We start from the raw sequence: 23,008 nt of genomic DNA, 5'->3' as shown, positions 1-23,008 counted from the left end.
AGCAATCTGGGGGCCGCCCTCTCTTCTCTGGAGGACTTGGACCCATCCACTGCAAGCCACACCTCCAGACCCCAGCTCCATTCTCAAGTCCTGACTCCTGGCTCACATTTTGTCAGGTACCCAGTAGTCTGAGCCCCTACCCCTCCCTTCCATTCCCAAGGCGCCAATCACCCAGGCTTCCGATCACAACCTGCCCCCTCAGGTCCTGGAGTCCAGGCCCAGCTCCTCTTCTCCAAACATGTAGGAATCCCAGCTTCAGCCTTGATGGGACCCGGTCCAGCAGGGACCTAAGAGCGTGTGGGTGGATGGGTGGGGTGGAGGTGGGAGGGTGGCCCCCAGCCCCCAGCCCCCAGCCCCCAGCCCCTCCCTTCAGCTGTGGGGGCAGCTGAGCCAGAGGTCAGGCTGTGGTGGGGAGGCCAAGAGGGGCGGGGTCAGCGGGGATTGGGAGCCGGGACAGCAGCGTGGGCGGCTGGCAGGGGGAAGGAAAGACCAGCAGAGGGGAAAGAGAAACTGGGAGAGCAGAGGAAGAGAGACAGTGAGAAGGAGCGTCCGGGAGAGAAGGAAACAGCAGACGTGGAGGGCCAGAGAGAGAGAGGGCGAGAGGGAGGGAACAGAAGGGAGACTTAAAGAGATTGTGAGCCCAGGAGAGGATTTGGACAGAAACAGAAAGACTGGGACAGAAAGTGATATAGGGGGTGGGGGAGCTGCGGACGAGAGGGTGTGTAAGGGAGAGACGGAAAGAGACAGAGGTTAGAGACAGCGAGAGGGACGGGAGGGGAGATTGCAGAGAGAGAGACGGGATAGAAGGAAGGGAGAGGGTGAGGCAGAGACAAAGAGACGGACAGGGTGGGAATGAGCAGGTGAGCAAGGAAGGCTGTGAGAGGCAGCCCCTAAGAGGCAGAGGAGGGGGACTGTGGCTGGGGGGGGGGTCCCTGCACCCACACTGCCCTCTTGTGCCCTCTGGCCTTGGGACCCCAGAGCTGGTAAGTGCCCTGGCTGGGCTGGGAGGGGCTGCCAGGCTGTGCATTCTGGGTGCCCAGAGCCTTGGCAGGGTTGTTCTGGGTGTGCCTTTGGGGGTGCAGGAGACAGGTAGCTGGGGGCACCGGAAAGAGGCAGGGGATGGGGGGGGTCTTGAGCAACACAGTGAGGGTCAAATTCCTGGCCAGAGTGCAGGGGGCATGAATAAAGGGGCCCCTATTCTCTGTCTCGGGCTGTAGACAGCTGCCCCCCTCCCCACAGCTGCCAGCGCCGCCCACCTCTCTTGGCATCACTGTTGGTATGTGGTCTCCAGGCCAGGGCCTCCCCCAGCCCCCCAGGCCCCAAACAACAGGCTCTTTCTCCTCAGCCTCCTCCGACCTGCAAGCCCCTGACCCTGTCTCTGTCCCCAGCCGGGTCATCTGCAGAGTGGCGCACACAGCCCCTTTCTTTCTGTCCCCAGCCCCTGATGGAGGAGGGCAGACCTCGGAGCAGCCTCAGCCTGGCCAGCAGCGCCTCTACCATCTCCTCGCTCGGCAGCCTGAGCACCAAGGTTTGAGCTTCTTGGTGGGGCTGGGGAGGAATGGGGCAGGGGCGGGGGGCAGCTCTGGGTCGCCCCAGCCTGCTCTGTCCAAGCGCTGGTTTTGGCGCCACCCTAGGGACTCCGGTTGTCAAGCGCAAGGATCTTTAGCAACAGGGTCTGCCAGACGGAGCAAGGACCAAATTGCCCACCCGCTGCAGCCAGAAATTCCGGGACACTCCCAGTCGTCCCCACCCACCCCTCGGATTTTCCTAATTTGAAGCCAGTGTAACAACCCCACTTGACTCTGGTTGCTAAGATAAGGCCACTCCTTAGCCATGAACCACCCCCCTTCCCCCGCCAAGAACTCAGAAGCACTCTTGCTTAGGACTGAGAAATTCGTGTCCTATTTCTAGCCACCCAACCTACCCAGTTCTGAAATCCAGCAAGGAAAGCCCCTTCTCTGAGCATAGAGCCCCATGAGGCCCGAGATACTTGTGTCCCAAATTGTCACACACACACAGACACACACACACACACACACACACACACACACACGAGTTCAGTGATGACATTCATTTTATTGTCCTCCAGCTATTATTCCGGTCACTCATTTCTGGCTTCCCAAGTTCAGAATCCATAGATTTGATTCTGACCTTGGGCAGCACTATCCCCAAGGAAGGGCATCCTGTGAGAATCTGGCTCTGGATGCCTGAGACGTCGGTGTGGACAGGAGGGGGGGGGCTGTCTTTTGGGCAGGAGGGATTTGGGGCTTTCCTCCCCCCACTGGACCTGGTCATTAAGGGATGTCATCTCTGGCAGTGACGTGTCCTTTGATTCCAGTTGATCCATCACTAGGGACTCAGCGTAGATTCTCCCTCCCAGGCAACATTGCCAATTCCAATCCCAAAGGTTCTGCTACAACTCTGGCTCTGGTGGCCAAGGGCATCTTCTCCTTGGCAGTGGACCTTTGATTCCCAAATTCCTTCCCTGTTGGCCGGTAGCCTCTGTCTTGCCTCCAAACACCGCCACCCATGAAAAGGATCTTTCAACTCTGCATGATGTACATGCAATTCTGCACCCCAAACACAGCAGCCTCCGTGACCCAGTTTCTTTCTTTCTTTCTTTCTTTTTTTTTTTTTTTTGGCTTTTTTTTTGTGGCCACACCCATGGCATATGGACATTCCCAGGCTAGGGGTCAAATTGGAGATACAGCTGCTGGCCTACACCACAACCACAGCAACACAGGATCTGAGCTGCATCTTCAACCTACGCCACAGTTCATGGAAATGCCGGATTCTTAACCCCCTGAGCAAGGCCAGGGATCGAACCCGCAACCTCATGGGTCCTAGTCCGATTCATTTCCACTGCACCTCAATGGGAACTCCCCTGACCCAGCTTCTAAAGGCAGCTCATGGAAGGTCTCAGGCTGCCTGGGTCCCTCTGCACCGCCCCCCCCCCTCCAGCCCATCCTAAGGCCCTGTTCACTTCTGTTCTCCTTCTCTCCTCAGAAGCCTACTCGGGCTGTAAGCAAGGTGCACGCCTTCGGGAAGAGGGGCAATGCGCTCAGAAGGGATCCCAACCTCCCCGTGCACATCCGAGGCTGGCTTCATAAGCAGGTAGAGTGAATGGGAGGAACGAACCAACACTCTAGGTGGTGGAAATGGTGTGCTCCTGGCTGGCCACCGTTTCTCTCCTTCAAAGGCTCCAAGTATGTTTTTTTTTTTTTCTATCACTGTTTAATTTATTCATTCAATGATTTTTGTTTTTTGTTTCTTTGGTTGTGTCTGAGGTATGTGGAATTTCCTGGGCCAGGGATTAAACCCATACCACAGCAGTGACTGGAGCAACAGTTGACAATGCTGGGTCTTTAACCCACTAAGCCACCAGGAAAATCCTCAATAATTCCCCTCTCCCCACCTTTTTTTTTTTTTTTTTTTTTTCTGTCTTTTTAGGGCTGAACCTGTGGCATATGTAAGTTCCTGGACTAGGGGTGGAATTGGAGCTGCAGCTGTTGGCCTACGCCACAGCCACAACACCACCAAATCCTAGCCCTCTCGCTAACCTATGCCTCCGCTCAAAGCAACGCCGGATCCTTAACTCACTGAGCAAGGCCGGGGATCAAACCTGCGTCCTTGTGGATACTAGTCAGATTCATTTCTGCTGACCCATGGTGGGAACTCCAGGAATCTGTGTTTCAATAAGCCCTCTGAGTGGTTTTTATATACACTCAAGTTTGAGATTCCCTGTAAGCCAGCAAACTAGGGTAGGGAATTGGAGATTTATTCTAAGTATGACGGTAAGCTCTGTTTTGAGCAGAGGACTCACATGATCTAATGGAAGATTAAAAAAAAAAATCATGCTGGAGTTCCCTTCGTGGTGCAGTGGTTAACGAATCTGACTAGGAACCATGAGGTTGCGGGTTCGATCCCTGGCCTTGCTCAGTGGGTTAAGGATCTGGCGTTGCCGTGAGCTGTGGTATAGGTCACAGAGGTGGCTCAGATACCGCTTTGCTATGACTGTGGTGTAGGCCGGCTGCTACAGCTCTAATTTGACACCTAGCCTGGGAACTTCCATATGCCATGGGAGCGGCCCTAGAAAAGGCAAAAAGACAAAAAAAAAAAAAAAAATGCTGCTTCTGTGCAAATGGGTTGGAGAGGGAAAGAGGGGCACAGAGTTGGAGATGGATCGGTTTTGGCAGAGGAGCTGGGAAGATGCAGGATTCAGAGTGTGGCTCAGCATCACTTTCCTGGCCTCTCTGTGTCTCCGACTCCATAATTGGACCATCTTCCTGTATAAAGCCCCTGGCCACGTGTGGTACAGTGACTGTCCCAAGCTTCCTGTAACTTCTCAATCCCCAGTTGACAGATGAGAAAACATGAGGTTCCTAGTGGGGAAAGGACTTGCTTAAGGGCACAGTTTGAAAGTGGTGGTGCTGGGAGTTCCTATTGTAGCTCAGCAGGTTAAGAACCTGACATAGTGTCCATGAGGATTCGGGCTGGATCACTAGCCTTGCTCAGTGAGTGAAGGATCCAGCGTTGCCGCAAGCTGGATCTGCAGCATAGAGTGCAGATGCGTCTACAGATCCAGCCTTGTGGTGGCTGTGGCCTAGGCCGGCACCTGTAGCTATGATTTGACTGCTAGCCTGGGAACTTCGATATGCCACAGGTGCAGCTGTTAAAAAAAAAAGGAGGGAGTTTCTGTTGTGGCTCAGCAGAAACGAATCCGACTAGTATCCATGAGGATGTGGGTTCGATCCCTGGTCTTGCTTATTGGTTAAGGATCCAGTGTTGCTGTGAGCTGTGGCGTAGGTCACAGATGCAGCTCGAATGGATCTGGCATTGCTGTGGCTGTGGTGTAGGCCAGCAGCTACAGCTCCGATTCCGCCCCTAGCCTGGGAACCTCCATATGCAGTGTCTCGGCTCCTCTCCATTCTCTGGGTCTTTGTTCACCAAGTGTCACCATCTCCATTTTTCCTCCTAGCCCTACTCCCACTCTCTCTCCCCAGGACAGCTCCGGGCTCCGGCTCTGGAAACGCCGCTGGTTTGTCCTCTCTGGCCATTGCCTCTTCTATTACAAGGGTCAGTGCCCCCCTCCCACCCTCCCTTTCCTGTAACTTCCGGGCTTCCAGGACCCTGTGATCCCTGACCCCAGCCCTTCTTTTGCAGACAGCCGCGAGGAGAGCGTCCTGGGTAGCGTCCTGCTCCCCAGCTACAGTATCAGGCCAGATGGGCCAGGAGCCCCCCGAGGGCGGCGCTTCACCTTCACTGTGAGTCCATCCATCCCGCATGGGCACTAAGGTACTAGGCAATGGGGGCAGGCCTGGAGCATCCATTACTGGAGATAGGGAATCTTGCCCACGGTCCCGGGCATCCTTCTTTTTAGAGGGCCCAGGCATCCGGGTCCCCCAGCTCTCTCTTCCCACAGGCGGAGCACCCGGGCATGAGGACTTACGTTCTGGCAGCTGACACGCTAGAGGACCTGCGGGGCTGGCTACGGGCACTGGGTCGCGCCTCTCGTGCCGAGGGGGACGAGTGGTGAGTATAGGTACAGGCCACGCCCCTGACGCTATACCTCCAATCTGGGTCCGGGTAATCATCCGAAACGACTGCTTCTGAGGCCCTGCCCCCTAAAATGTCCAATCACTGAAGGAGACGCCGGCCGTTCAGGCCCTCACCTCCAATCAGTAAAAAGTCTCTTTTGTAAGCTCCGCCCACCATTTTGTCCATCAATGTTGCTCACTCTCCAATTGGTTCTCTCAGAAGTCTCCACCCACTGAGGCCTACAGAATGTCAGATCAAAAAAAAAAACAGCTTGGGCTGTGTCTGCCTGCCAATTTTCAGGCTGGAGACGGAGAGTCTGGGACATTGGACCCAGCAACCCGGATGGACCTTGTGACCCTTGCACGAGTCACTTCCAACTTGGGCCTTAGTCTTCCCATCTGCAAAATGGGGACAACGATTTATAGTGCACCGTCTCCCCTTTTTTTCTTTGTAGGTCCCTGTGTCCTTATCTGTGAAATAGGAATAAGGACTCTTGTAAGGTTCAAAGGAGTGATGACTTTTTCTGTGTCCGCTCGTTAGTGGGCAGCCCAGGTCACCTGCACGTTCCCAGGCTGAGGAGGGGCCTGGAGGCCCAGGTGGTCCCCCAGAGGTGATCAGAGCGGAAGTGGGGCGCGGTTCGGAATCCCCGGAGGTGGCTCGGCTCTCCAGAGGTCGAGGGCGATCCGGCCTAGTCACTCCCAGCCCCACCATCGATCTCCAATCTGGACACCGCATTCGGAGGACAAGAAGCCCGGAGTGAGTTGGACCAGGGAGTCGGGGCTGCGGTTATATAGGGCTGAGCCAGTGACGAACAGAAACGTTGAGGGCGTGGCCTGTGAGAAGGGCGGGACTGAGACTGGTTAGGGGCGTGGCTCAGTGCTTTCCCTCTGGTGTGTGACTTTCGGGGTTTTTGTGGGGTCAGGGCCTGTAGAGGAGAAGTCCTAAGGAGGACACGCCCCAAAGGGGGACGTTATTCAGGATCTGGCTAGTAGAGGCGGGTTCTCCAGAGAGACAGTGAGACACCTCTTTGAAGCTGGCTTGATGAGTAGAGGGGTGAGGCGGCTGTGGTTGATGCAGTTTGTCTATTCTCACCTCCCCACAGCCTCTTCACACCCCTCTCTCGCCCTCCCTCCCCTCTGAGCCTCCCCCGGCCCCGTTCTGCTCCTGCACGAAGACTCCCTCCCTCCTCTGGAGACACAGCACCTTCTGCCAGACCTCATACCCCCCTGAGTCGCATCGATGTCCGGCCTCCCCTGGATTGGGGCCCCCAGCGCCAAACCCTCTCCAGGCCCCCTACTCCCCGCCGAGGACCCTCCTCTGAGGCTGGGGGAGGAAGGCCCCCGAGGAGTCCCCAGCACTGGAGTCAGGAGGCCAGAACCACGGTGAGCCTAGGTGATGGGGAGGGAGACTACATCTCCCATATGGCCATGGGGTGGTCTTTCCAGGCTGGTCTCGAAGCCACTGGCCCCTGGGCATCTTGGGGATTGTAGTTTAGCATCATCACAGCTGCGTTTAAATGTGAAAGGGAGAATGGACTTTATCTCTCATTAGTTCTCAGGGCTGTCTTGGGCTGGTCTTTGGCCATTACCCCTTAAGCATTATGAAGATTGTAGTCCAGAATACTCTCCTCTAAGACAGTGCTGCGACAGGTAGTGTGGATTGCATCCGCCTGTGTCCCCAGTTTATCTTAAAAAATCCACAGCTAACCACAGATGTGAGAGTGAGAGTAGATTGCAACTTCCATTGGCCTCAAGACTGTTTTGTTAGGCTTGTCCATTTAATGTCATCGTCTGTGACTCCATCACAGGCACCGTCAGAGGCACCCAGATGGGGAGCAGGTAGTTGAGGAAGTTCAGGGAGCCCAGTTCTGAACCTCAAAGAGTCTCCTAAGGCACCTCAATTCTGGGCACAGCCATTCTAATCTTTGTTACTTTTTTTTTTTTTTTTTGTCTTTTTTTGCTATTTCTTGGGCCGCTCCCACGGCATATGGAGGTTCCCAGGCTAGGGGTCCAATCGGAGCTGTAGCCACCAGCCTACGACAGAGCCACAGCAACGCGGGATCCGAGCCGCATCTGCAACCTACACCACAGCTCACGGCAACGCCGGATCGTTAACCCACTGAGCAAGGGCAGGGACCGAACCCACAACCTCATGGTTCCTAGTCGGATTCGTTAACCACTGCGCCACGATGGGAACTCCGCAAATGTCATTTTTATGTAAGATCCTTTGTCTGGAAAATGTCTATGACTGTACCTTCGACTTCTAACAGACAGGACAATTCTCAGCTTTTTTTTTTTTTTTTTTTAATGGCCACACCCACAGCATATGGAAGTTCTCAGGCTAGGGGTCCAATCGGAGCTGTAGCCACCAGCCTACGACAGAGCCACAGCAACGCGGGATCCGAGCCGCATCTGCAACCTACACCACAGCTCACGGCAATGCCGGATCGTTAACCAACTGAGCAAGGGCAGGGACCGAACCCGCAACCTCATGGTTCCTAGTCGGATTCGTTAACCACTGCGCCACGACAGGAACTCCGTAATCTTTGTTACTAAGACAAGCCGATGTCTAAACATCCTTATTTCAGTATTCCCCCCAGGCCCCCTCTGGTTCCTCCACGTATCTCCAGCTCCCTCCAAGACCTCCAGGGAACCGGGCTTCCATGGTTTTATTGGTAGGTATCCTGGGGCACCCTGAATCTGCTAGAGCCCCCACCCTTGCTTTTGTTGCTATGGTGAATGTCATCTCCTGGACTAGGGAGCCTAGAGAAGACTGGCTGATTCATAGCGTATAGGCGGTTATATTAGTTTCCTCAGGGCTGCTGAAACCAGGTGGCATACTTATAGAATATTCTCTCCATTCATTCATATCATCATCTAGGTCTTTCATTTGAATTTTCATGTTTTCCCTTGGAGATTTCATGTGCTGTTAGTGAGATAACTCCTAAATTCCTGATACTTTTGTGGATCTTTTTGCTTTTTCTTTTTTGGCTGTGCCCGAGGCATGTGTAAGTTCCTCGGCCAGGAATCGAACTAGAGCCACCTGAGCCACTGCAGTGACAATGCCAGATCCTTAACCCACTGTGCCACAGGGGAACTCCCTAATTCCTGATAATTTTTATAGTTATTGGAATGGTATAGTCTTCTTTTTTAAAAGTATTTTCTAGTTATTGATGGTGTAGAGATATGCTATTAATGTTTGTAGCTTTGTTTTACACTGTGGCATACTTGTTAATTATCATATTTGTTCTTGCTTTTTTTTTTTGTCTTTTTTTTGGAGGATCGTGCCCATGGCACATGGAAGTTCCCAAGCTAGGGGTTGAATCAGAGCTGTAGCTGCCAGCCTACACCACAGCCACAGCTACACCAGATCTGAGCCACATCTGCAAACTACATTGCAGCTCAGGCAACACCAGATCCTTAACCCACTGGCTGAGGCTAGGGATCAAACCTACATCCTCATGGATACTTGTCAGGTTCATTACCACTGAGCCACAATGGGAACTCCTTATTTGTTCTAATGTATATATTTTTTATTCTGTTGGTTTTTCAGGGTAGATGAGCACATTATCTGTAAATAATGATGGTTTTAACATTCCCCCTCCTATCCTTATGTTTTTTGTTTTTCTTATCCTTTAGCATTGGTCAAGATCTCTAATACTGTATTAAACTGGAACAGTGGTAGTAGAATCCCTGTTTTATTCTCAGTCATAAAGGAATTGTCTAAATTTGCTCCATGAATTATGGTATTTGATATAGCTATTTGACACAAGAGCTCCATTGGATCCTCCTTTTTTGGGGGGGGGTGCTGCACCCATAGCATATGAAGGTTCCCAGGCTAGGGGTCGAATCAGAGCTGTAGCTGCCAGCCTACGCTACAGCCACAGCAATGCCAGATCCAAGCTGCGTCTGCCACCTACACCACAGCTCACGGCAACACGGGATCCTTAACCCACTGAGCGAGGTCAGGGATCAAACCCACATCCTCATGGATACTAGTGTGGTTCATTAAACACTGAGCCACGAGGGGAACTCAAGATTTTCCTTGAGCCAAGAATCTACTGAGTTCTCTAAAGCTTTGGGACAAAGCTTATAAGGACAGGGGTGTCTGTCAGTAGAAACAGGGCTCAGGAGTTCCCGCGTCGGTGCAATGGGATCAACAGCATCTTGGAAGTGCTGGAGGCAGGTTCGATCCCGGGCCCGGCCCAGCACAGTGGGTTAAGGATCCAGCATTGCCACACTGCGACTTAGGTCTCAACTACAGCTCAGATCTGATCTCTGGCCCGGGAACTCCATATGCTGCAGGGTGGCCAAAAAAGATTTTAAAAACGGTGCAGGGGGTTCGCAGCTCAGCACTGAGCTACAATAAGGATCTGTTTGGACATGTGACCCCCACTTTTTCTCTTTTTCCTCAGCCGGGTCCCCCCATGGACTCAACCTTCCATCAAAGCTTGGAGACAGATGTAAGTTCTCCCTGAACACACCCTTGCTGGGTTCCCAGAGTTGGGGAGAAGAAGTTTTATTTTTTTAAATTTATTATTATTATTATTATTTCGTCTTTCTGCCTTTTCTAGGGCGGCTCCTGTGGCATATGGAGGTTCCCAGGCTAGAGGTCTAATCGGAGCTACAGCTGCCAGCCTACACCACAGCCACAGCAACATGGGATCCGAGCTGTGTCCGCAAACTACACCACAGCTCACGGCAACGCCGGATCCTTAACCTCCTGAGCAAGGCCCGGGATCGAACCCACAACCTCATGGTTCCTAGTCAGATTCGTTAACCACTGCACCACGACGGGAACTCCACAGGGAGAAGAAGTTTTAGATGGGGGTGAGGTGACCAGGGAGAAGAGCCAGATCTGGTCCAGAAATAGCTCCTGTTCTCCTCTCTCGAGACTCTGTTGACCAAGTTGTGCGGGCAGGACAGGCTCCTAAGGAGGCTGCAGGAGGAGATAGACCGGAGGCAGGAGGAGAAGGTACAGGGCTCTGGGACAGGGGAGGGACACCGTTTTTCTCTCCCTGAGGCTGGATGCACTTTCCGAAGCCTAATTGCCTTTCCTCCTGGTGCAGGAGCAGCTAGAAGCAGCCCTGGAATTGACCAGACAGCAGCTGGGCCAAACAACCAGGGAGGCTGCAGCTCCTGGGAGGGCTTGGGGGCGCCAGCGTCTCCTGCAGGACCGACTGGTCAGTGTGCGGGCCACTATTTGTCATCTGACCCAGGTGAGCATCTGGGAAAGGAGACCTCGGCACTCTACAGGTTGTTCCTCAAGGGATCTTATCCCCAGGATGTCTCGTGAAGGTCGTTCTTGAGAATTCCCCCCATTTGAAACCAATGACCTTGACAGTCCTAGAGGGTGATGGGCAAGCAGCCAAGAAATAGCAGATTTTTTTTTTTTTCAGGGCCACACCTGCGGCATATGGAGGTTCCCAGGCTAGGGGTCTAATCGGAGCTACACAGGATCTGAGCTGAGTCTGCGACCTACACCACAGCTCATGGCAATGCTGGCTCCTTAACCCACTGAGCGAGGCCAGGGATTGAACCTACATACTCAAGGATACTTGTCAGGTTTGTTAACACTGAGCCACAACGGGAACTCTGAAATAGCAGTATTTAATGTACTATTTAAAAGAGGGGGGAGTTCCCGTCGTGGCGCAGTGGTTAGCGAATCCGACTAGGAACCATGAGGTTGCAGGTTCGGTCCCTGCCCTTGCTCAGTGGGTTAATGATCCGGCATTGCCGTGAGCTGTGGTGTAGGTTGCAGATGCGGCTCAGATCCCGAGTTGCTGTGGCTCTGGTGTAGGCCGGTGGCTACAGCTCCGATTCAACCCCTAGCCTGGGAACCTCCATATGCCGTGGGAGCGGCCCAAAGAAATAGCTAAAAGACAAAAAAAAAAAAAATAAATAAAAATAAAATAAAAAATAAAAGAGGGTGATTTCATAACTTTTTTTTTTGGCCTCGCCTGCATCGTGTGGAAGTTCCTGGGCCAGGGACTGAACCGGCACCATAGCAGTGACCTGAGCCACAGCAGTGATAACACTGGATTCTTAATCCACTCAGCCACCCAGGGAACTCAGAGAGGGTGATTATGACATGGGCTTCCTGGTTTTGAATCTCAGATCCCATAGCTGCTGTGTGACCTTAGAAAATTTACTTAACCCATCAGGACCTCAGATGCCTGTTATATAAACTTGAGATGATAAAAATAGTATTTACTGGAGTTCCCTTCATGGCTCAGTGGTTAAAGAACCCAACTAGGATCCATAAGGATGTGGGTTCGACCCCCCTGGCCTCACTCAGCCTGGGAACCTCCAGATACCACAGGTGCAGCCCTAAAAAGCAAAAAAAAAAAAAAAAAAAGATAAAAAAGTACTAAAGTACTATTTACTTCAAGAGACCATTTCGAAGATTTCATAAATGTATGTAAATCAATCAATGAGTATTTAACACTTATGTACCTGGCATATGGTAAGCAATACTTATGTTAGATATAATTATTATTGTCTATAAAATGGAGACAATAATACCTACCTCACGGAGTTCCCACTGTGGCTCGGTGGAAACCAATCTGACTAGTATCCATGAGGATGCTGGTTTGATCCCTGGCCTCGCTCAGTGGGTTAAGGATCCGGCGTTGCTGTGAGCTGTGACTCGACCCCTAGCCTGGGAGCCTCCATGTGCTGCGGTTACAGCCCTAAAAAGCAAAAAAAAAAAAAAAAAAAAAAAAAATCATTAGACCCATAGACTGTGCCACCCTAGAGGAGGGCAGAGGTCAGCCAGAGGATTCAGGGAAAGCTGCTCTTTACACTAGCGGCAGATTCTACACAGTCACTGGGTTCTCAGTTGTCTGAGCAAAGAGGTCTTGGGAATTGTGGTCTCTATACCCCCAGGGCACCCAGGGCCAGGCCACCCTTGCCCTTGCTCAGCTGGGAAAAGATGGACTGGGGAAAGATCTGGTGGTGGGCATGCTAACTCTGTGTTTCCCCTTTCTGGGACCCCAGGAGCGAGAGCGGGTTTGGGACACGTACAGCGGCCTGGAGCAGGAGCTGAGCACCCTGAGAGAGACCCTTGAGTACTTGCTGCACCTCGGGTCCCCCCAGGTACATCCCTGCCACGTCTAACGTCTAGCCCCACCCTCGACGCCAAGTTCACTAGGCAACCCTTTTGGCATTTAAGCTCCTCCCACAGAATCAAAGCTCCACCTATGTCATCTTAAGGCCCTCCCCCGACATCTTTTCCTTTCAGTAAAGATCTCTGGTAGTAATTAAGCTAGTACCCTTGATTTTCAGACCTATGTTCGGAACCACTCCCCGTTCTGGTCGGCCCCCAGTGTCAGAATTCCAGCCCTCGGCCCTGTCCCATCCTGCAAGTTCATGTCTCGTATTCTGCATCCTGACTCTTGCTGTTAAATGTCTCCTCTGGAGTCTCCCCTTCTAAATCCCAATCCCTTAGCTCAAGCCCCACTCCTAAGGTATAAGCCCCGCTGCTTGGCCTCAGACCCACGTCTTCCTTCTAAGCCTAGCAGCGGAACTCCTACATCATATACCTCCAGTTAAAAACTCTGGAAGTTCCCGCTGTGGTCCAGTGGGATCTGCGGCGTCTCTGAAGTGTTGGGGTGCAGATTCAATCCCCGGCTGTCACAGGAGGTTAAGGCTCCGAGTAAGTTGTGGCTCAGATCTGATCCTTGGCCCAGATCTGATGGCTGGCCTGGGAACTCCATGTGCCCGGGGGGTTGCCAAAAAAGGAGAATGAAACAAGACAAAAACCAATCTCTGGCTTCTAGTAACAGATTTAAGCCCCACTCTCTTCATTCTAAGCCCTTCCCGCGTCTTCCTAAAATCTGCTCCTCCACTCTAATCCCCCACCTATTGCTCATCACCAGCAACATATGAAAAGAATATATCCCAAGCAACTCAGGTTTATTGGAGGAATGCAAGGTTAACCTAATACTTGGAAATAGATCCCTGTCTTTCACCACATTTAATGAAATAAAGGATGAAAACCACATGATCACCCCAATAAAGGCAGGAAAATTTAAATAAAATCTCTCAGCAAGTAGGAGTATAAAGCAACTTCCTGCATCTTATAAGGCATCTGTAACACACCTACAGCAAACATTAGTGTTGGCAAATATTGTGAAATATTGAAAGCGTCCCCCCAATATTTGGATGTCTGCTATTGCCACGTCCAGTCAGCATTGCACCAGGGATCCTGGTCGGTGCGAGTGAGACTGAGAAGTAAATCAAAAGCATAAGGACCGGAGTTCCCGTCGTGGCGCAGTGGTTAATGAATCCAACTAGGAACCATGAGGTTGCCGGTTCGATCCCTGCCCTTGCTCAGTGGGTTAATGATCCAGTGTTGCCGTGAGTTGTGGTGTAGGTCGCAGACTCGGATCCCACGTTGCTGTGGCTGTGGTGTAGGCTGGTGGCTACAGCTCCGATTCGACCCCTAGCCTGGGAACCTCCATATGCCGTGGGAGTGGCCCTGGAAAAGGCAAAAAGACAAAAAAGAAAAAAAAAGGATAAGGACCAAAGAGGAAGAAAGTAAAGGTGTTTTTACTTATAGATGACATAATTGTGTATGTAGAAAATCCAAAATAATCTCCAGATAAACTGTTAGAATAAGGAAATCGAGAAAAGCAGTTGAATGCAAGGATAATATGCAAAAAGCGTTTGTTTTCCTGTGCTCTAATACCAAATAATTAGAAAATAAATATTTATGGCGTTCCCGTTCCCGTCGTGGCTCAGTGGTAGCCAACCCAGTTAGCATCCATAAGGAGGTAGGTTCAATCTCTGGCCTTGTTCAGTGGATTAAGGATCAGGTGCTGCCATGAGCTGTGGTGTAGGTCACAGATATGGCTTGGATCTGGCATTGCTGTGGCTGTGCTGTAGGCTGGCAGCTACAGCTCCAGTTCGACCACTAATCTGGGAACTTCCATATGCCTCAGTTGTGGCCCTAAAAAGACAAAAATATTAAAAAAAAAAAAAAAAGGAAGACTTACATAAATGGAGAGATCTACCATGTTCATGGATAGGAAAGACCCAAATGCAAAGATATGGTTTCCCCACATTGATTTCCCCAGTGGGGATCTATAGTCCCGATACAAATCCAGAAGGTTTTTATGTGGGGATTGAGAAGCTGACTCTAAATTGTATCTGGACGTGCAAAAGGCCAAGAGCAGCCAAGGCAACCTCTAAAAAAAAACAAAGCTGGGAGATGCACACAACTGACTGTCAAGTCTGACTGTAAAGCTACAGTTCATAGGATGAGAGTGTAGTACTGACACCAGGTTAGAGAAATGGACCAAAGGAATAGAATAGGGTATTCAGAAACAGACTCACACCTATGTATATGGTCACCGGTTTATAACAGAAGTGACACTACAGAACCGTACAGAAAAGCTGATGTTTATGAGAAATGGTGATGGGTAATGGGATAGCCGTATGGGAATTTCAGACCCTTGCCGTGGCCTAGCAACGTGAACCCTTCTTGCATTTTTCCACTTTTGACTAACAAATTCCTTTCCTCTCCCCAGGACAGAGCATCTGCTCAGCAGCAACTGTGGATGGTGGAAGACACGCTGGCTGGTCTGGGGGGTCCCCAGAAATCACCCTCCCACACTGAGCCTGACTCCCCATCCCCTGCACTCCAAGGCGAGGAGTCCTCAGAGAGGGAGGTGAGACTCCGACACTTCTCTCCCCAGCTTCCTGTCCCATCTGCCCCAGCTTATTCCCCACTCGCCTCTTTCTCTCTGCCTTGATCAGCAAGTATCCAAAGCTCTGGAAGCCTTTGCTTTCTTTTCTTTTCTTTCTTTTTTTTAGGGCTACACCGCGGCATATGGAAGTTCCCAGGCTAGGGGTCAAATCGGAGCTATAGCTGCAGGCCTACACCACAGCCACAGCAACGCAGGATCCGAGCCATGTCTGCGACCTACACCACAGCTCACTGCCATGCCAGATCCTTAACCCAGTGAGTGACGCCAAGGATGGAACCTGTGTCTTCATGGACACTAGTCTGATTTGTTTCTGCTAAGCCACGATGGGAACTCCAGCCTTTGCTTTCTTTCTTTCTTTCTTTTTTTCTTTTTTTTTTGGTCTTTTTTGTCTTTTTAGGGCTGCACCTGCGACATATGGAGGTTCCCAGGCTAGGGGTCCAAGCGGAGTTGCAGCCACTGACCTACACCACAGCCACAGAAATGCCAGGTCCTTAACCCACTGAGCAGGGCCAGGGATCGAACCCACATCCTCATGGATGCTAGTTGAGGTTCCTAACCGCTGAGCCACGATGGGAACTCCCAGCTTTTGCTTTCATATTCATTCTACTGTGATCCTAGTCCAGCAGAGTGCTGGAGCCAGTTCCCCACCCGCCCTGAGAGCCAACTGGCAGCGTCTCTTCTCAACTCCACATTCAGTGATGGCATGTTGGTAGCTTGAAATTGACCACGGTGGGGGTATGTACACAGCAGAGATTGGCAAATGCTACAAACCAGAGCTCTCTTCTCCCAGAGAGGCGTTTGTTAAACATTTACCAGACACCGCTGATCTTAACTCCTACCTTGCAGGGTTCTGTGAGAAGGGGAAATTGTGAGGAAAAAGCGCCCCCCACAGAGTAAGCGCTCAGGAAGCTCGAGCCACTATTGTCACCACTGGGTATGGCTGCTGCTGGCCTTGATCAGCTGCATCACGCTGAGCGTAGCCTTGACTAGCATATCCAGGAGATCTCAGTTTAGATCCCAGCTCTGCTATCTTTGGGACATCAGTTGTCAACCTCGTTCTCTGAGCCTCAGTTTCCCCACATGTGAAATAGGGATAATAACAGCTGCCTCAGGCGTTCCCGTCATGGCTCAGTGGTTAATGAACCCGAAGGATCCATGAGGATGCAGGTTTGATCCCCGGCCTCGCTCAGTGGGTTAAGGATCCAGTGTTGCCGTGAGCTATAGTGTAGGACACAGACACGGGTCAGATCCGGAGTGGCTGTGGCTGTGGTGTAGGCCGGCAGCTGCAGCTCCGATATGACCTCTGGTCTGGGAACTTCCATAGACCATGGGTTCAGCCCTAAAAAAAAGACAAAAAAGTGGGAGAGCTAAGATTTGCAAACTAGTCTGGCTCCTCGTTTTCAGTCTTAATACAAGTCATGCTGTGTCTCAATGACGAAGTGGCTGGAACATGATGCTACTGATGATAATTATAATTATTATCCTCCTTTCCTGACCTCTCCAGAGCCTGCCCGAGTCCTTGGAACTGAGCGCGCCCCGGTCTCCGGAGGCTGACTGGGGGCGGCCCCCAGGGGGCGACAGAGAGCCCGCCAGCCCTCGCTCAGGTGAGCATCCGGGTCTGGAGGGACTTGCTTGCTCTTCTCCGTCCTCATCAGTCCCGTTCTGCGCCTCCAGGTCTCGGATCTCCAAGGGTCTCCCGGGCTTCCAGCCCTGAGGGTCGCCACCCCATGTCCCCACAGGCAGGAGCCAAGGTAGGATGTCCAACCAGCCTCCTCAAGTCCCTCCTGCAACCCTCAGACCCCCTGCCCTTGGGGAAACACCTGGGAGAGGGGCGATCTAAAGCCACACACACACACCCCCAGCTGAGAGCACGCAGGGGTTGTTGAGGGCGCTGTGGTTGAATTCTGTCTCCGCCACTTCGGAGCTGAGTAATTTTGGGTCACTTGTGAAACCTCTCTGCCTCCATTATCTCATCTGCAAAATGGAACCAATAGCAGTGTCTGCCGTCTAAAGCTGATGTGAAGAGTCAAACTGGGAGTTCCCATTGTGGCTCATTGGGTTAAGAACCCGACCAGTATCCAGGAAGATGCAGGGTTCAATCTTCGGCCTCGCTCAGTGGGTTAAGGATCCAGCGTTGCTGCGAGCTCCAGTGTAGGTCGCAGTTGTGGCTTGGATCTGGTGTGGCTGTGGCTGTGGTGTAAGTCGGCAGCTGCAGCTCTGATTTGACCCCTAGCCTGGGAACTTCCATATGCCGCAGGCACGGCCCTAAAAAGAAAAAGGAAAGAAAAGAAAGAGTCACACTGGATGAGTGCCCATAAAGCTTCATGTCAGGCTAGAGCAAGCACTTCATTCGTTAAATTTATCAATCATTCATCCAATAGATATTTATTAAAATATCCTCTTTCCTGTCTAATAAGGTAGCCAGTAGTCACATGCGGCTGTTTAAATTTTTTTTTTTTGTCGAGATTATTTAAATGAATATAAAATTCTGGAGTTCCCGTCGTGGCGCAGTGGTTAACGAATCCGACTAGGAACCATGGGGTTGCGGGTTCGGTCCCTGGCCTTGCTCAGTGGGTTAAAGGATCTGGCGTTGCCGTGAGCATGGTGCAGGTTGCAGACGCTGCTTGGATCCAGCGATGCTGTGGCTCTGGTGTAGGCCGGAGGCTACAGCTCCGATTGGACCCCTAGCCTGGGAACCTCCATATGCCGCAGGAGCGGCCCAAGAAATGGCAAAAAGACAAAAAAATAAAAATAAAATAAATGAATATAAAATTTAAAAATTGACTCCGCTGTATAGCACAGCAAACTATATCTAGTCACTTGTGATGGCACGTGATGGAGGATAATGTGAGAAAAAGAATATATATATATGTATGACTGGGGCACTTTGCTGTGCAGCCGAAACTGATAGAACTTTGTACATCAACTATAATAAATTTTTTTAAAAATGAAATAAATAAAATAATGAAAATTCACTCTCACTCACCGCAATTCAAGTGTTCAGAAGACACACGTGGCCAGTGGCTACTTTCTTAGACAGTGAAGATATCAAACACTGCCATCATTCAGGAAAGTTCTGCTGCCTAGAACTGTTTAGGCCCTGAAGATCCAAATGTGAGTAAGACGGAAAAAAAAAAAAAAAAAAAAAAAAAAACCTTCTCCCATGAATCTGACATTCTGGTGGCAAGAGGCAGGTAGTAAACAAATAATTTAACAAAGATTATTGTAGGAGTTCCCGTCGTGGCTCAGTGGTTAACAAATCCAACTAGGAACCATGAGGTTGTGGGTTCGATCCCTGGCCTCGCTCAGTGGGTTAAGTATCCCGTGTTGCAGACGCGGCTTGGATCTGGTGCTGCTGTGGCTGTGGTGTAGGCCGGTGGCTACAGTTCTGATCAGACCCCTAGCCTGGGAACCTCCGTATGCCATGGGTGCGGCCCTAAAAAGACAAAAAGACAAAAAAAAAAAAAAATTATTGTGTATGCTGTAAATAAAAGCAGACCACGGTGAGGGGGTTTGGGTGCTTGGAGGAAGGGTGTAATTATAGATGGCTTGGTCTGGGGAGGTTTCTGAGGAGGTAATGCTTTTGCAGATACTTGGCGGAGGCAAGGGAGCAAGCCTTGGGGATAGCTGGTGGAAGAGAGTTAGAGGCAAAGAGAACAGCCCTTGCAAATGTTCTGAGGCACAAGCGAGTCTGGTGTGTTGGAGGAGCAGCTAGGAAGCCAGTGTGATTGGAAACGAGTAACCGAGCAAGGGGAAGAGGGATGCTAATGAGGACAGATGGGAAAATGGGCGCAGATCGTGCTGGGCCTTGTGTCCAAGGTGGTGGCTTAGTTTTGACACGTTGTGAGCTGAGAGCTACAGAGGCCCTCAGCCAAGAGCCACGAGTTGCGGTAATTGGGAGCCTGCGCCCTCTAGTGGCCATGCGGGGAACAGTCTGTGTAGATAAGGGCTGAGGCAGAAAAGCAGTGAGGGGGCGACTGGGCTAGTCCAGGGGGAAGATAACGGTTGTTTGCAGCAGATTAGAAGAGAAGATGCCGGGAGTTCCCGTCGTGGCAGTGGTTAACGAATCCGACTAGGAACCATGAGGTTGCGGGTTCGGTCCCTGCCCTTGCTCAGTGGGTTAACGATCCGGCGTTGCCCTGAGCTGTGGTGTAGGTTGCAGACGCGGCTCAGATCCCGCGTTGCTGTGGCTCTGGCGTAGGCCGGGAGCTACAGCTCGGATTCGACCCCTAGGCCTGGGAACCTTCATATGCCGCAGGAGCGGCCCTAGAAATGGCAAAAAGACAACAACAACAACAAAAAAAAAAAAAAAAAAGAGAGAGAGAAGATGCCAAGAAAGAATCGGGGAGTTCCTGCTTAGCTCATTGGGTTAAGAACTCGACAGTGTGGCCCTGAGGATGCGGGTTCCATCCCTGGCCTCACTCAGTAGGTGAAGGTGTAGGTGAAGGTTCTAGCGTTGGGGCAAGCTGCGGTATGAGTTGCAGATGCGGTTGAGATCCAGTGTCGCTGTGGCTGTGGTGTAGGCTGGCAGCTGCAGCTCTGATTCCACTCCTAGCCCAGGAACTTCCATATGTCGCAGGTGTAGCCTTAAAGAGAGAAAAAGAAAGAAAGGAGTCAGATTCTATCAGTTTTACCTATATCAGTTTTAAACCCTATCCAAAACCCTTAGGACCCCAATGTTCACAATGCAAAATCTTGCAGATTCAAGACTGATAATTCGGGAGAATTCCCATCGTGGCGCAGCAGAAACGAAGCCAACTAGGAGCCATGAGGTTGCAGGTTCAGTCCCTGGCCTCACTCAGTTAAGGATCCTGTGTTGACGTGAGCTGTGGTGTAGGTTGCAGATGCAGCTCAGATCTGGTGTTGCTGTGCCTCTGGCAGAGGCTGGCAGCTGTAGCTCCAGTTCGACCCCTAGCCTGGTGACCTCCATATGCCCGGATGCGGCCCTAAAAAGACAAAAATAAATAAATAAAAAAGAAGGGTAATTCGGTGCATATACTGTGTACACCTGGGGCTCTAGGGAGGCACCCTTAATCAAACACATTATTTCTCCAGTAAAATGTATGAATATGCATAGGAAATGGGATAAAGCTATAAATAACATCTCCATTTAAATGTCAGGTGTTAAAAAATAGATAGCAATGAATTACCTAAACGAAGGAGTCAGTGGGAGAAAAATAGATTATAGGAGTTCCCACTGTGGCAACCAGGTTGAGGGGGCATCTCTGCAGCGCCGGGACACAGGTTGGATCCCCAGCCCCCCACAGCGCATTAAAGGATCCATTGTTGCCCTCAGCTGTGGCTTAGGTCACAGCTGTGGCTTGGATCTGATTCCCAGCCTCGGAAATCCATATGCTTGGAGGCAGCACACACACACAAAAAAATTAAAAAATAGCTTACAAATATCAGGCACTTTGTATTTCCAAGACAAAGGTTTAGGAAAGCATTGTGTCCCACAACCAAGTACAAAGAAAGCCAAATACCTAAATGCTCACGTGCAGTGAATGCTCCTGGCATCTGGTGGCTTGAAGATTCTGGAGACAGGGGACACTGGTCAGGCCAGCAATGCCAGCGACGAACTGGAGTTGGACATCTGGAGCAGGGCCAGGAGCAGGATTCCCCAAGGATGAGGCAGGTGGCCTTCGTAGAGTTTCCTGCTGTGTCATCTGCTCCTTAATAAAGGGTCTTGCCTGAGCAGTGTCCTGTTAATTCAGTAAACCGGTAAGAAACACTTGGTCACATATAAGGTTGTACCTTTGGGGGTCAGCAATGTACTGATCGCCCCTTTCACCATTTTGTCTTCTGTCCCCAAGGTCATCAACATCATCAAACTGTAATCCTCTCCCATTTCTTCCTTCCTTCCTTCCTTTTTAGAGAAGCTTCCAGGCTACGGGTCGAATCGGAGCTGTAGCTACCAGCCACAGCCACACCAGATCTGAGCCACATCTGTGACCTACACCACAGCTCCCGGCCACGCTGGATCCTTAACCCACTGAGTGAGGCCAGGGATCCCACATGCGTCCTCATGGACAGGCTCATTACCACTGAGCCATAATGGGAAATCCTAAAAAAATTTATCATTCTTTTTTTATGGCTCAGTAATATTACACAGCACCCACATACATAAATACATACCACCTTTTCTTTATCCATTTATCTGTCAGTGGGCACTTAGGCTGCTTCCATATCTTGGCAATTGTAAATGGTGCAGCTGTGAACATTGGGGTGGAGATGCCATGATATCTTGTCTGCAGAATAATGCCCAGGAGGTCCCGTCGTGGCTCAGCGGTAATAAACCCAACTAGTATCCATGAGGATGCAGGTTCAATCCTTGGCCTTGTTCAGTGGGTTAAGGATCTGGCACTGTCATGAGCTGCGGTCGCAGATGTGGCTTGGATCCTTTGTTGCTGTGGCTGTCACCAGCAGCTACAGCTCCAATTTGACCCCTAGCCTGGGAACTTCCATATGCTGCAGCTATGGCCCTAAAAGGCAATAAATAAATCAATAAATAAAATAAAAAGTCTATAAATAATAAATGCTGGAGAAGATGTGGAGAAAAGGGAACCCTCCTGTACTGTTGGTGGGAATGTAACAGCCACTATGGCAAACAGTATAGAATTTCCTTAGAAAACTAAGGATAGGAGTTCCTGTTGTGGCTCGGTGGTAATGAACCCAACTAGTATCCATGAAGACATGGGTTCAATCCCTGGCCTTGCACAATGGATTAAGGATCTGGCATTGCCGTGAACTGCGGTGTAGGTTGCAGACACAGCTCAGATCTGGTGTTGCTGTGGCTGTGGTGTCAGCTGGCAGCTACAGCTCCAATTCCACCCCTAGCCTGGGAACTAGCAATCCCACTTCTGGGCATCTATCCAGACAAAACTATAATTCGAAAAGATACATGCACCCCTAAGTTCACAGCAGCACCATTCACAACAGCCAAGACATGGAAACAACGTAAATATCCATTGACAGATGATTGGATCAAGATGTGGTACATATAGGGAGTTCCCATCATGGCTCAGCCGAAACGAATCCAACTAGGAACCATGAGGTTGTGGGTCTGATCCCCCCTGGCCTCACTCAGCAGATTCAAGACCCGACGTTGCTATGAGCTGTCGTGTGGGTCACAGAGGCGGCTCAGATCCTGCGTTGCTGTGGCTGTGGCGTAGGCCAGTGGCTATAGCTCCAATTAGAACCCTAGCCTGGGAACCTCCATATGCCGCTGGGTGCAGCCCTAAAAAGACAAAAAAGGCTTAGAAAAAACAAAAGATGTGGTACATCTAGATATACGCAATGGAATACTACTCAGCCATAAAAGAGAACGAGAAATGCCATTTTCAGCAGCGTGGATGAGACTCTATGAAACAAAAGCAGACTCAGACATAAGAGAACAGACTTGTGGTTGCCGTCGGGGAGGGATGGCTTGGGAATTTGGGACGAGCAGATGCAACCTGGTATAAATAGAATGCATAAACCACAAGGTCCTACTGTATGGCCCTGGGAACTATATTCAATATCCTGTGATAAACCAGGATGGAAAAGAATATGAAAAAGTGGAGTTCCCGTTGTGGCGCAGTGGTTAACGAATCCGACTAGGAACCATGAGGTTGAGGGTTCGTTCCCTGGCCTCGCTCCGTGGGTGAAGGACCCAGTGTTGCCGTGAGCTGTGGTGTAGGTTGCAGACGTGGCTCGGATCCTGCGTTGCTGTGGCTGTGGTGTGGGCCAGCGGCTGTGGCTCCGATGAGACCCCTAGCC

General features: G+C 50.9%; 1 protein-coding gene across 1 annotated transcript in view; it reads left to right on the top strand.

Annotated features, from left to right (window-relative positions):
* PLEKHA4 (pleckstrin homology domain containing A4) overlaps positions 481–23,008 on the top strand; it is a 26,646-nt gene continuing 4,118 nt past the window's right edge. Inside the window, 16 exon segments of the mRNA XM_013998606.2 lie at positions 481–983; positions 1,439–1,528; positions 3,007–3,114; positions 5,004–5,076; positions 5,164–5,264; positions 5,423–5,532; positions 6,079–6,294; positions 6,641–6,920; positions 8,138–8,212; positions 9,953–10,000; positions 10,432–10,512; positions 10,607–10,756; positions 12,537–12,635; positions 15,071–15,211; positions 16,755–16,854; positions 16,925–17,001. Of these exon segments, the coding sequence (XP_013854060.2) occupies positions 1,445–1,528; positions 3,007–3,114; positions 5,004–5,076; positions 5,164–5,264; positions 5,423–5,532; positions 6,079–6,294; positions 6,641–6,920; positions 8,138–8,212; positions 9,953–10,000; positions 10,432–10,512; positions 10,607–10,756; positions 12,537–12,635; positions 15,071–15,211; positions 16,755–16,854; positions 16,925–17,001 (1,743 nt within the window). The 5' untranslated portion in view covers positions 481–983; positions 1,439–1,444.

Source organism: Sus scrofa, chromosome 6, assembly GCF_000003025.6.
Source record: "Sus scrofa isolate TJ Tabasco breed Duroc chromosome 6, Sscrofa11.1, whole genome shotgun sequence".
Lineage (NCBI taxonomy): Eukaryota > Metazoa > Chordata > Mammalia > Artiodactyla > Suidae > Sus > Sus scrofa.
This window is presented reverse-complemented; position numbering and strand designations above follow the sequence as displayed.